Source organism: Salmo salar, chromosome ssa02 (genome assembly GCF_905237065.1).
Source record: "Salmo salar chromosome ssa02, Ssal_v3.1, whole genome shotgun sequence".
Taxonomy (NCBI): Eukaryota; Metazoa; Chordata; class Actinopteri; order Salmoniformes; family Salmonidae; genus Salmo; species Salmo salar.
The window spans coordinates 8010001-8022358 of record NC_059443.1 but is presented as its reverse complement, the minus strand read 5'-3'; the positions used below and the strand labels follow the sequence as shown (position 1 = coordinate 8022358).

The 12358-nt window shown below is 44.4% G+C and overlaps 1 protein-coding gene across 1 annotated transcript in view; it reads right to left on the bottom strand.

Moving 5' to 3' along the window:
• Nucleotides 1-5825: 5825 nt before the first annotated feature.
• The window catches only part of LOC106590969 (pleckstrin homology domain-containing family G member 4B), a 93259-nt gene continuing 86726 nt past the window's right edge, over nucleotides 5826-12358 (bottom strand). The window contains 5 exon segments of the mRNA XM_045697041.1: nucleotides 5826-6037; nucleotides 7297-7372; nucleotides 7892-8148; nucleotides 8594-8890; nucleotides 10425-10541. Of these exon segments, the coding sequence (XP_045552997.1) occupies nucleotides 7328-7372; nucleotides 7892-8148; nucleotides 8594-8890; nucleotides 10425-10541 (716 nt within the window). The 3' untranslated portion in view covers nucleotides 5826-6037; nucleotides 7297-7327.

Below are 12358 nucleotides of genomic sequence, written 5' to 3'. Positions count from 1 at the left end.
CGGACCTAGACAGACAAAACACAATGAACACAGAAACACAGATCGGCGGCAGCTAGTAGACCGGCGACGACGACCGGCGAGCGCCGCCCGGCCGAGGAGGGGCACCATTTTCTGTGGATACTGTGACAGGACTGTGTAACAGCGAACTGTATAACTATATGACAGGACTGTGTAACAGTTAAGTATATAACTATATGACAGGACTGTGTAACAGCTAACTATATAACTATATGACAGGACTGTGTAACAGTTAACTATATAACTATATGAAATGACTGTGTGACAGCTAACTATATAACTATATAACTATATGACAGGACTGTGTAACAGTTAACTATATAACTATATGACAGGACTGTGTAACAGTTAACTATATAACTATATGACAGGACTGTGTAACAGTTAACTACATAACTATATGACAGGACTGTGTAACAGTTAACTATATAACTATATAACTATATGACAGGACTGGGTAACAGTTAACTATATAACTATATGACAGGACTGTGTAACAGTTAACTATATAACTATATAACTATATGACAGGACTGTGTAACAGTTAACTGTATAACTATATAACTATATGACAGGACTGTGTAACAGTTAACTATATAACTATATAACTATATGACAGGACTGTGTAACAGTTAACTATATAACTATATAACTATATAACTATATGACAGGACTGTGCAACAGTTAACTATATAACTATATAACTATATGACAGGACTGTGTAACAGCTAACTATATAACTATATGAATATATATGAATTTGAAGAAGTGTATGTTTAGTTAGAAAGGTCTTGCTTCTAGTGGCACAGAAATGCATTTCACAGAAAATACATTTATGAATGATCATTTTCAATGGTTAATTTGTGAGGGTTTGTGTTTGCAACAGTCTTTGCAGATGACGAGCGGTCTACTAAGTGTTGCAGTAGGAGTTGTGTTTGCTGCAACTCGGGAGTCGAGGCAGTCGCTTTTAACCATGTTCAGAGTCGCACCCTTCACTGGACTACTAGTGAGTGGTGGTAGCATTGTCTTTTAATCGTTACATGTTATTTGTTTTAACTTCGAGGACCACTTTGGAAATGCTGAAAGTCTTCTGATGAAGGTTTTCAGGAGTACTACTCTGTGGTCAAATTCACAGCTTGATGGATGCATATATTGTTTTTACCCACAATTCAATAGCACTGACTGAAATTTAAGGGTGAACATGTTTTACATGAGATTCTGAATGTCATCTTCTTATTTCAGTGTATAATATACTGATCATGTAACTATAACTAAATGATCATTTAAGCAATTAAGTTAAATCAATTAGTAAAAAACTGTTCACCCAAATTTCTGTTCATTAAGCAATAGTAAAATATTGATTAACACGCTTATAAAACCTATTGATAATTGCTGTCAATGTGAGGACCTTTAAATGTTATCCTTCTCTTCTCCCTCTTCTCTCTCCTCAGTTCTTCATCGCTGGGTTGTTATCCAACCTGTTGTTCAAATTCCCCAGACTATTACCTGTAAGTCAATAGTTTTACCTGTGAGTCAATAGTTTTACCTGTGAGTCAATAGTTTTACCTGTGAGTCAATAGTTTTACCTGTGAGTCAATAGTTTTACCTGTGAGTCAATAGTTTTACCTGTGAGTCAATAGTTTTACCTGTGAGTCAATAGTTTTACCTGTGAGTCAATAGTTTTACCTGTGAGTCAATAGTTTTACCTGTGAGTCAATATTTTTACCTGTGAGTCAAATAATCGCAATGCAGAAATACCCAAAACAGATTGAACTCCAACCAGATTAGCGTCATAATCGCTGCATTGGAACCAGTTTTGCCCCCTGGGTAGATTAGATTACGATAGATTAGTTTAGATTAGAAAACCTTTACACAATATAATGTACATTGGGATACAGACAAAATCACAAATGAAAAAACTACAGATCAGCAAGCAGTTAAATGTTTTAATTGATTAAAGATTAAAAAATGTGTTAATACATTGACTGTTCTGATATTCATGTTTATAATAGACTAGATTTACTACAAACCTTGATTGAATCCTTGGAGGCTTTGATGAGTTTCATTTCATTTTAACACACAGTAGCCGATAGTAGAAGATCCATGTAACACTCTGTCTTGTGAACCTATAGGTCTGTCTGTGTGTAAACATTGGCAGCATGGTCGTAGCAGTAGTTGGAGGAGTGTTGATATGCGTTGACTTGGGCATGGACATGCTTACCTGGGATCCCAATGTTCAACATCATATCAAGGTAATTAGTTGTAAAAGTCGATTTTTGTTCTCATCAAAGTTGACGTACTGTAGTAATGGGATATGACAGCATCATGCTTGATGAAGGTCTGTCCCTGACAGTTTTCTTTTGACTATTTATTGTTGTGTTTCTGTAACAGCTGGAGGTGCTGATGCTCTGCGTGTTGGTTATGGAGGTGATCCTCTCTGCTGTCCTCTCCTTCTGGATCCGGGGAGCCAAACGCAGCCATTCACTGTGAGCTGTTATCTGTCTGCCAGCTATTCATGGACGACTACATTTAAAAAATAAAATGATAGTGAGCGAGGATGACAATGGGGAAATGTAGTCTCTACTTGATTGTAAATGAACCACCATCTGAATTTCCAAGATAGAGAGTACTTTAAAAACTGTTTAGCTTCGACCATCAGTATGTGCCTCAATGTATGAGAAAGTAGAGCAGCCTCAGATATCTTTACCCACTATCCATTTTTTGACGCCCCTACACCTATCTGTGGGTTTTAGAGTATTGTCTCAGCCTCGGTGATTGCCTGCCTGCCTGCCTGCCTCCCTCCCTCCCTGCCTGGCTGCTGCGAGTCCTGTCTGTGTGGTTCTCTCTGAGCAGGCTGGTTGTGGTCTAACTCTGCTGCATAGCTACATGCTCCACTCAGACTGAGAACAACAGGCTTGTGGTCAAAACCAGAATACGTCCCAAATGGCACCCTATTCCCTATTTAGTGCATAACTTCTGACCAGGGCAGGGTAGGGAATAGGGTGCCATTTGGGAGGCGGCCATATTGTGTTCTCTGAGGTGTCGAGGCAACCATTCTTCATTAGCATTGCCTCCTCATTGGTTTGTTGTTCCCTAATTCAACCAGTATCAGTTCTTCCTGTGTGACTCTATCTATCTCAGTGTGTGTGTGTGGGGGTCTGTTTGTGGTTAATGATAAGACTTTGTCTGTATCTAGCAGTAGCTTTAAGCTCTAACTGTAAAGGCTGACAGCATCAGTACATAGCTTAGGCCTACCAGTTTGAAACAGAGACATTTAGAAACAAAGCCCCTATGTTGTTGTTTTCAACTGATACGCTCACATTTTGTCATCTAACAGACTCTGTTATCCAGAGAGAGTGCTTTGCCTTGCTCGCTTGTAACAGTGTAATTGTTGTTTGAGTAAAAATCATTTCCATATTAGGGCAGTGGGGGAAAAGCTGAAGTAATATCATGTCAGATGTAGCTGTGGTGCTAAAAATCAAAGAGCGTTTTAATATCCTGTTTAATACTCTGTACAGAGAGACACATTGTACTGGTAACGATAAGAAAAGCCAGAGAGACAGGGAAATGTCGCTGATTCTGACGCCTCGGTCACACCGACAGCGTCATTGTGCAAAATGTTACGCAGCATCATCTGGATATGTGTGAAACAAAAGTTTAACATTCACCTTTCTGCTACCGTTTCTGTCAAGCCGTCTACACACACAGTTTGACTCATAAGTTTGATTAAGTTCTATAAATCCAACATATGCACCACACAGAACGCACTGCAACTGCCTCTGTAACGCAATGCTGCAAGACAAACGCAGCGTTCCATTGGAAATGAATGTACTTCTGGTGTACCACAATGCAATGTCACCGTCGGTGTGACCGAGGCGTTAATCAACAGAATAGCTGGTAGTGAATCCCCACTAGCGTCTGTCTGGCTGTCTGCTGAGTACTTTCCATCTGTTTGCTTCCTTCAATAAGACTTAATAAAACAACAACTCTTCTACATTATAAACAGTGATACATATCTAGTTCATTAAAACACATATACAGTCAGAACATGACGTACCAGCATTTGTGAAACTATTTCTTTAAGTACTGCATACATAGCAATGTCAAATTTTCACTCATCGTTATGAAATGCCAAAGGCCATCAGTCTCAAGGGCGAGGGTTTGTTGTGTGTCTGTTGTTGTCAGAGTGGTCTTTTGTCGTCAGAGTGGTCTGTTGTTGTCAGAGTGGTCTGTTGTTGTCAGAGTGGTCTTTTGTCGTCAGAGTGGTCTGTTGTTGTCAGAGTGGTCTGTTGTTGTCAGAGTGGTCTTTTGTCGTCAGAGTGGTCTGTTGTTGTCAGAGTGGTCTGTTGTTGTCAGAGTGGTCTGTTGTTGTCAGAGTGGTCTGTTGTTGTCAGAGTGGTCTGTTGTGTGTCTGTTGTTTTCAGAGTGGTCTGTTGTTGTCCGAGTGGTCTATTGTCGTCAGAGTGGTCTGTTGTCGTCAGAGTGGTCTGTTGTTGTCAGAGTGGTCTTTTGTCGTCAGAGTGGTCTTTTGTCGTCAGAGTGGTCTGTTGTTGTCAGAGTGGTCTGTTGTTGTCAGAGTGGTCTTTTGTCGTCAGAGTGGTCTGTTGTTGTCAGAGTGGTCTGTTGTTGTCAGAGTGGTCTGTTGTGTGTCTGTTGTTGTCCGAGTGGTCAGTTGTGCGTCTGTTGTTGTCAGAGTGGTCTGTTGTTGTCAGAATGGTCTATTATATGTCTGTTGTCAGAGTGGTCTGTTGTGTGTCTGTTGTTTTCAGAATCCAGTAGAGTCCAGTAGAGTCCAGTAGAGACACAGTAGAGTCCAATAGAGACCAGTAGAGTCCAGTAGAGCCCAGTAGAGACACAGTAGAGTCCAGTAGAGTCCAGTAGAGACACAGTAGAGACACACTAGAGTCCAGTAGAGACCAGTAGAGTCCAGTAAAGACACAGTAGAGTCCAGTAGAGACACAGTAGAGACACAGTAGAGTCCAATAGAGACCAGTAGAGTCCAGTAGAGTCCAGTAGAGACACAGTAGAGACACAGTAGAGACACACTAGAGTCCAGTAGAGTCCAGCAGAGACACAGTAGAGTCCAGTAGAGTCCAGTAGAGACCAGTAGAGTCCAGTAAAGACACAGTAGAGTCCAGTAGAGACACAGTAGAGACACAGTAGAGTCCAGTAGAGTCCAGTAAAGACACAGTAGAGTCCAGTAGAGTCTAGTCGAGACACAGTAGAGTCCAGTAGAGTCCAGTAGAGACACAGTAGAGTCCAGTAGAGTCCAGTGGAGACAGAGTGGAGACCAGTAGTCCCGTAGAGATCAGTAGAGTCCAGTAGAGTCCAGTAGAGACCGGTAGAGACCGGTAGAGTCCAGTAGAGACCAGTAGAGTCCAGTAGAAACAGAGTGGAGACCAGTAGTCCAGTAGAGTCCAGTAGAGACCAGTAGAGACACAGTAGATACCAGTAGAGACCAGTAGAGTCCAGTAGAGACACAGTAGAGACCAGTAGAGACAGAGTGGAGACCAGTAGTCCAGTAGAGTCCAGTGGAGACAGAGTGGAGACCAGTAGTCCAGTAGAGTCCAGTGGAGGCACAGTAGAGACCAGTAGAGTCCAGTGGAGACAGAGTGGAGACCAGTAGTGCAGTAGAGTCCAGTAGAGACACAGTGAAGACACAGTAGAGTCCAGTAGAGTCCAGTGGAGACAGAGTGGAGACCAGTAGTGCAGTAGAGTCCAGTAGAGACACAGTGAAGACACAGTAGAGTCCAGTAGAGTCCAGTGGAGACAGAGTGGAGACCAGTAGTGCAGTAGAGTCCAGTAGAGACACAGTGAAGACACAGTAGAGTCCAGTAGAGTCCAGTGGAGACAGAGTGGAGACAAGTAGTGCAGTAGAGTCCAGTAGAGACACAGTAGAGACACAGTAGAGTGCCCAGTGTTACAGGCGTCACTGAGCATGCTTAACAGGATAGCTTCCTCACTCACAAGTCCATACTGATCCTCCGTAACACCAGTTCTCAGTGCAGTGGCCTCACAGCTAGAAGAGGAAGACACATTGACAGGGTTAACAAAAAGGATTTACAAACTGTCAAACATTGCAAACGTTCAACCCCAACTGTCTGGTTACTACTGAGCTAGAGAAAGGTTCTACGTCTTGACCGTAAGAGTAGATGATTACAATGTAGTACTGTCATATCTGTTATAATAAAAGGTTTTCTGTACCAATGATCTGCTGCCCCCTAGCTGCTGAGCTAAGGTATGAACAACAAGTGAACCTATCACCAATGATCTGCTGCCCCCTAGCTGCTGAGCTAAGGTATGAACAACAAGTGAACCTATCACCAATGATCTGCTGCCCCCTAGCTGCTGAGCTAAGGTATGAACAACAAGTTAACCTATCACCAATGATCTGCTGCCCCCTAGCTGCTGAGCTAAGGTATGAACAACAAGTGAACCTATCACCAATGATCTGCTGCCCCCTAGCTGCTGAGCTAAGGTATGAACAACAAGTTAACCTATCACCAATGATCTGCTGCCCCCTAGCTGCTGAGCTAAGGTATGAACAACAAGTGAACCTTTTAACATAATGACCGTGCATCAACAATGTCAGCAAAAGCAGAACAAACATATAGCTATGTAACATGCTATAGCACACATGGCAGAAGGACACAGAGGAGCATGAGACATGATATATGAGACATGAGATCTGAGACATGAGACATGAGATATGAGACATGAGATATGAGACATGAGACATGATATATGAGACATGAGATATGAGACATGAGACATGATATATGGGACATGAGACATGATATATGAGACATGAGATCTGAGACATGAGACATGATATATGGAACATGAGACATGATATATGAGACATGAGATCTGAGACATGAGACCTGAGACATGAGACCTGAGAACCCAAAAGCTTGACACAACAAATCATCCATCACTTCACTAGGACACGGAGTGTTAACTGGTCAGGTCACATGGTCAGGGGAAACTCCTGGACCAACACAGCAGTCATTTAACCCTAGCAGGACACTGCCATACACACACACACACACACACACACACACACACACACACACACACACACACACACACACACACACACACACACACACACACACACACACACACACACACACACACACACACACACACACACACACACACAGATTTGTATTCATGGTACAGACAGAGGGAGATCCCCACAGTTGTTAATGAGGCTGTGAAGCAAACAGAACACCAGGACACAGACCACCACTCTGGCCAGACCCAATTACTTACTGAGCTAAACAGCCCTCTCTCTCTCTGTGAGTCAGACCACTGTAGAGAGGCCTATTGTAATATGAGAGGTCTTGCTCTGGCAAAAACAAAACACACAAAATGCTGGTGAGAGAGAAACCTGGGAGAGCCAATGGCTGCAATGTTCACTCTTCACTCCACTGGAATGACATGATTGATTGGACAGGATGATGTTGGATGACAGATAATGGGTGAGTTAGGAAACCTCAGAATAAACAGAATCATTCATGTCCTAGTGTATAAAAACCTTCAGAAGATACTTCACTTCAACAGAGAGTATTCAGCAATCAGCGCAAGAATAGAGATCTTTTACCTACCAACCAGACCTGGGTTCTAATACTATTTGAAATATTTTAATGACTGAGCGTTTGCTCTAGTCTGCCTGAAGAGCTTGGGACTATTCTAAAAATCCATTAAGCCAAGCAAGATCAATCAAGCACAGATTAAGTATGATCAATCAAGCACAGATAAATGATTTGAAATGATTTCATATAGTATTTGAACCCAGGTCTGTTAGCTACTTTAAACTTGTCTACACAATGTCACTATTATGTGTAAAAACCACCATTCTACTCACTGCTGTGATGAAGGTGCTGCCCTGGGCTTGGAGGACCTGGTCCTTAGGGAACAGGGCTGGGGGAGGGGCCATCTGAGGGTGGGAGGAGCCGGGAGGCGTGGACGAACACAGGAAGGAGGAAGTGGAGTCGCTGGGTAAGGCATCGATGATGATGTTGGGGCGGCCGTGGCCTGGGATGGGGATGGTGAGGCTGTTCAGACCCGTCACATTGTCACTGGAGGTACACTGGGACGACGTCTCCCCCGAGCTCTCTGTGACTGTTGGACAACACACAGAAGATACAATAGTCATTTAGTTTAGGGAGACTTTCAGGGGGACAGAGAGGAACATGAGCACAGTTTCAAAGAGGAATTAGACATCCTTAGTAATGAGTTAGGGACAGTAAGACACTTTAAGCCGAGGACATGGCATGCATACCAAATGGCTCCCTATTCCCTATATAGTGCACTATGGTTGATCAGGACTTATAGGGCTCTGGTTAAAAGTAGTGCACTAAATAGAGAAGAGGGTGCCATTTGGGACTCAGACATGGATACCTGTTAGGGCCTGCCTGTCACTCACTCACTCACTCACTCACTCACTCACTCACTCACTCACTCACTCACTCACTCACTCACTCACTCACTCACTCACTCACTCACTCACTCACTCACTCACTCACTCACTCACTCACTCATAGAAGGCTGGCTGTCTGTCACTCACTCATAGAAGGCTGGCTGCCCGCGTCTTGCTCCAGCTCGTCCTCCTCAATGCAGTCGTAGGGCCAGTGGCTGAAGGAGGGTACGCTGCCCAGGGGGTATGGGTGCTGGTGGGCGTGGGCGTGGGGGTGCTGGTGGGCAGGTGAGGGGTACAGGTGCAGGTTGAGGGAGCCCAGCAGTGAGGAAGAGGACTGGGAGGAGGAAGAGGAGGTGCTACTGTTGGAGATGGTGGAGTGAGGCCGCTTAAAGGGCGTGGAGTGGTCGAAGGAGGACACCGCGATGGACGCCCTGGTCCTGGACTCTGGAGGGAGAGAGGGAAAGATTGGGTAGAGAACATGAACATTTCACTGTACACATTTCTATCTATGGATCATGTCTCCATGGAAGGATGTGTCAGGCTACTCTGGGACAACCACAGAACACAGGAGGTATCAGGCTACTCTGGGACAACCACAGAACACAGGAGGTATCAGACTACTCAGGGGACAACCACAGAACACAGGAGGTATCAGGCTACTCTGGGACAACCACAGAACACAGGAGGTATCAGGCTACTCTGGGACAACCACAGAACACAGGAGGTATCAGGCTACTCTGGGACAACCACAGAACACAGGAGGTATCAGACTACTCAGGGGACAACCACAGAACACAGGAGGTATCAGGCTACTCTGGGACAACCACAGAACACAGGAGGTATCAGGCTACTCTGGGACAACCACAGAACACAGGAGGTATCAGGCTACTCTGGGACAACCACAGAACACAGGAGGTATCAGGCTACTCTGGGACAACCACAGAACACAGGAGGTATCAGACTACTCAGGTGACAACCACAGAACACAGGAGGTAACAGGCTACTCAGGGGACAACCACAGAACACAGGAGGTATCAGGCTACTCCGGGACAGTGTTTGAGTTGATGTTACATTGTATCTAGTGTTTGAGTTGATGTTACATTGTATCTAGTGTTTGAGTTGATGTTACATTGTATCTAGTGTTTGAGTTGATGTTACATTGTATCTAGTGTTTGAGTTGATTGTGTACAAAATCCAGAAAAATGTTGATTACAAAACAGACCGTGAGGCTGGGTAGAAACTGAGTGCAGAACGAGGAGAGCTAAATGTTTTGTAATTCTTGCGGTAGCTAGCAGCCATTCATTAAGGTCTACAGGTACTGTTGACAGAGAATTCCAGCTTGAAAGAAAAGTAATTTGATTCTGAATGCTGGCAAATTAGATGACTTTGGTTAAGGCTGAAGGACTGGAATGTCAACGGGAACGGTCTGTACGGCCCTGACTCCACCTGCAGCGTTAACTTCAACATCCGTAGATATCTGACATGCACCAAATCACCTGCTACAGACACAAGTCCAGACAACCTCAGTCCTCCAAACAGGAGACTGTGTCAGTACATAAGAGCTGCCTGGTGGAGTATGAGTGTAGATGTAGACTTTGAGAGGATATTTCAGCTGGAACAGAACATCTAAAGGGTTAAAGGGAGAACGGGGGAGATGTGCTCTGAGATGCTGGGATGTTGTGCTTTGATTCAGTCAACTTGACAACACACCCCTATCCTGGGAGAGAGAGCATTTACAAATCAGCCTTTCTCATCAGCAGCTGCATTGGCAGACATGTTGTTGAAAGTCACATTCAGCAAACAGAGAGAAAGAAATAGAGAGAGAGAGAGAGAGAGAGAGAGAGAGAGAGAGAGAGAGAGAGAGAGAGAGAGAGAGAGAGATAAAGAGAGAGAGATTTTGTGGATTTTGTATGCTAACCTCACAAAATGAATTTCCAGGCAAATTAGGTTATGATAGCATATCGTAGAGACAGCTCACCTGACCCCTTCATGATGTAATCAATGGCTCGGTCACTAATGGCAGCATCACTAGGCTTGATGTCCATGAAAGGCTTGCTGCCAATCCCCATGGAAACCATCTCTTTCAAGCGCACCTCTGTAGTTAAGAGAATAAACACGTTATAACTCTCAATCAGACCCACAATGAGAGGTTCCATTTGATGTACCTGAACTAGAACCAGACATGTCACCTCTTAATGACTGGTCCAGAAGGTTATCAACACAGGCCTCAGGTCAGACAAGAGACATGTCACCTCATAATGACTGGTCCAGAAGGTTATCAACACAGGCCTCAGGTCAGACAAGAGACATGTCACCTCATAATGACTGGTCCAGAAGGTTATCAACACAGGCCTCAGGTCAGACAAGAAGACATGTCACCTCTTAATGACTGGTCCAGAAGGTTATCAACACAGGCCTCAGGTCAGACAAGAAGACATGTCACCTCATAATGACTGGTCCAGAAGGTTATCAACACAGGCCTCAGGTCAGACAAGAAGACATGTCACCTCTTAATGACTGGTCCAGAAGGTTATCAACACAGGCCTCAGGTCAGACAAGAGACATGTCACCTCTTAATGACTGGTCCAGAAGGTTATCAACACAGGCCTCAGGTCAGACAAGAGACATGTCACCTCTTAATGACTGGTCCAGAAGGTTATCAACACAGGCCTCAGGTCAGACAAGAAGACATGTCACCTCATAATGACTGGTCCAGAAGGTTATCAACACAGGCCTCAGGTCAGACAAGAGACATGTCACCTCTTAATGACTGGTCCAGAAGGTTATCAACACAGGCCTCAGGTCAGACAAGAGACATGTCACCTCTTAATGACTGGTCCAGAAGGTTATCAACACAGGCCTCAGGTCAGACAAGAGACATGTCACCTCTTAATGACTGGTCCAGAAGGTTATCAACACAGGCCTCAGGTCAGACAAGAAGACATGTCACCTCTTAATGACTGGTCCAGAAGGTTATCAACACAGGCCTCAGGTCAGACAAGAAGACATGTCACCTCATAATGACTGGTCCAGAAGGTTATCAACACAGGCCTCAGGTCAGACAAGAAGACATGTCACCTCTTAATGACTGGTCCAGAAGGTTATCAACACAGGCCTCAGGTCAGACAAGAGACATGTCACCTCTTAATGACTGGTCCAGAAGGTTATCAACACAGGCCTCAGGTCAGACAAGAGACATGTCACCTCTTAATGACTGGTCCAGAAGGTTATCAACACAGGCCTCAGGTCAGACAAGAAGACATGTCACCTCATAATGACTGGTCCAGAAGGTTATCAACACAGGCCTCAGGTCAGACAAGAAGACATGTCACCTCTTAATGACTGGTCCAGAAGGTTATCAACACAGGCCTCAGGTCAGACAAGAGACATGTCACCTCTTAATGACTGGTCCAGAAGGTTATCAACACAGGCCTCAGGTCAGACAAGAGACATGTCACCTCTTAATGACTGGTCCAGAAGGTTATCAACACAGGCCTCAGGTCAGACAAGAAGACATGTCACCTCTTAATGACTGGTCCAGAAGGTTATCAACACAGGCCTCAGGTCAGACAAGAGACATGTCACCTCTTAATGACTGGTCCAGAAGGTTATCAACACAGGCCTCAGGTCAGACAAGAGACATGTCACCTCTTAATGACTGGTCCAGAAGGTTATCAACACAGGCCTCAGGTCAGACAAGAAGACATGTCACCTCTTAATGACTGGTCCAGAAGGTTATCAACACAGGCCTCAGGTCAGACAAGAGACATGTCACCTCTTAATGACTGGTCCAGAAGGTTATCAACACAGGCCTCAGGTCAGACAAGAGACATGTCACCTCTTAATGACTGGTCCAGAAGGTTATCAACACAGGCCTCAGGTCAGACAAGAAGACATGTCACCTCTTAATGA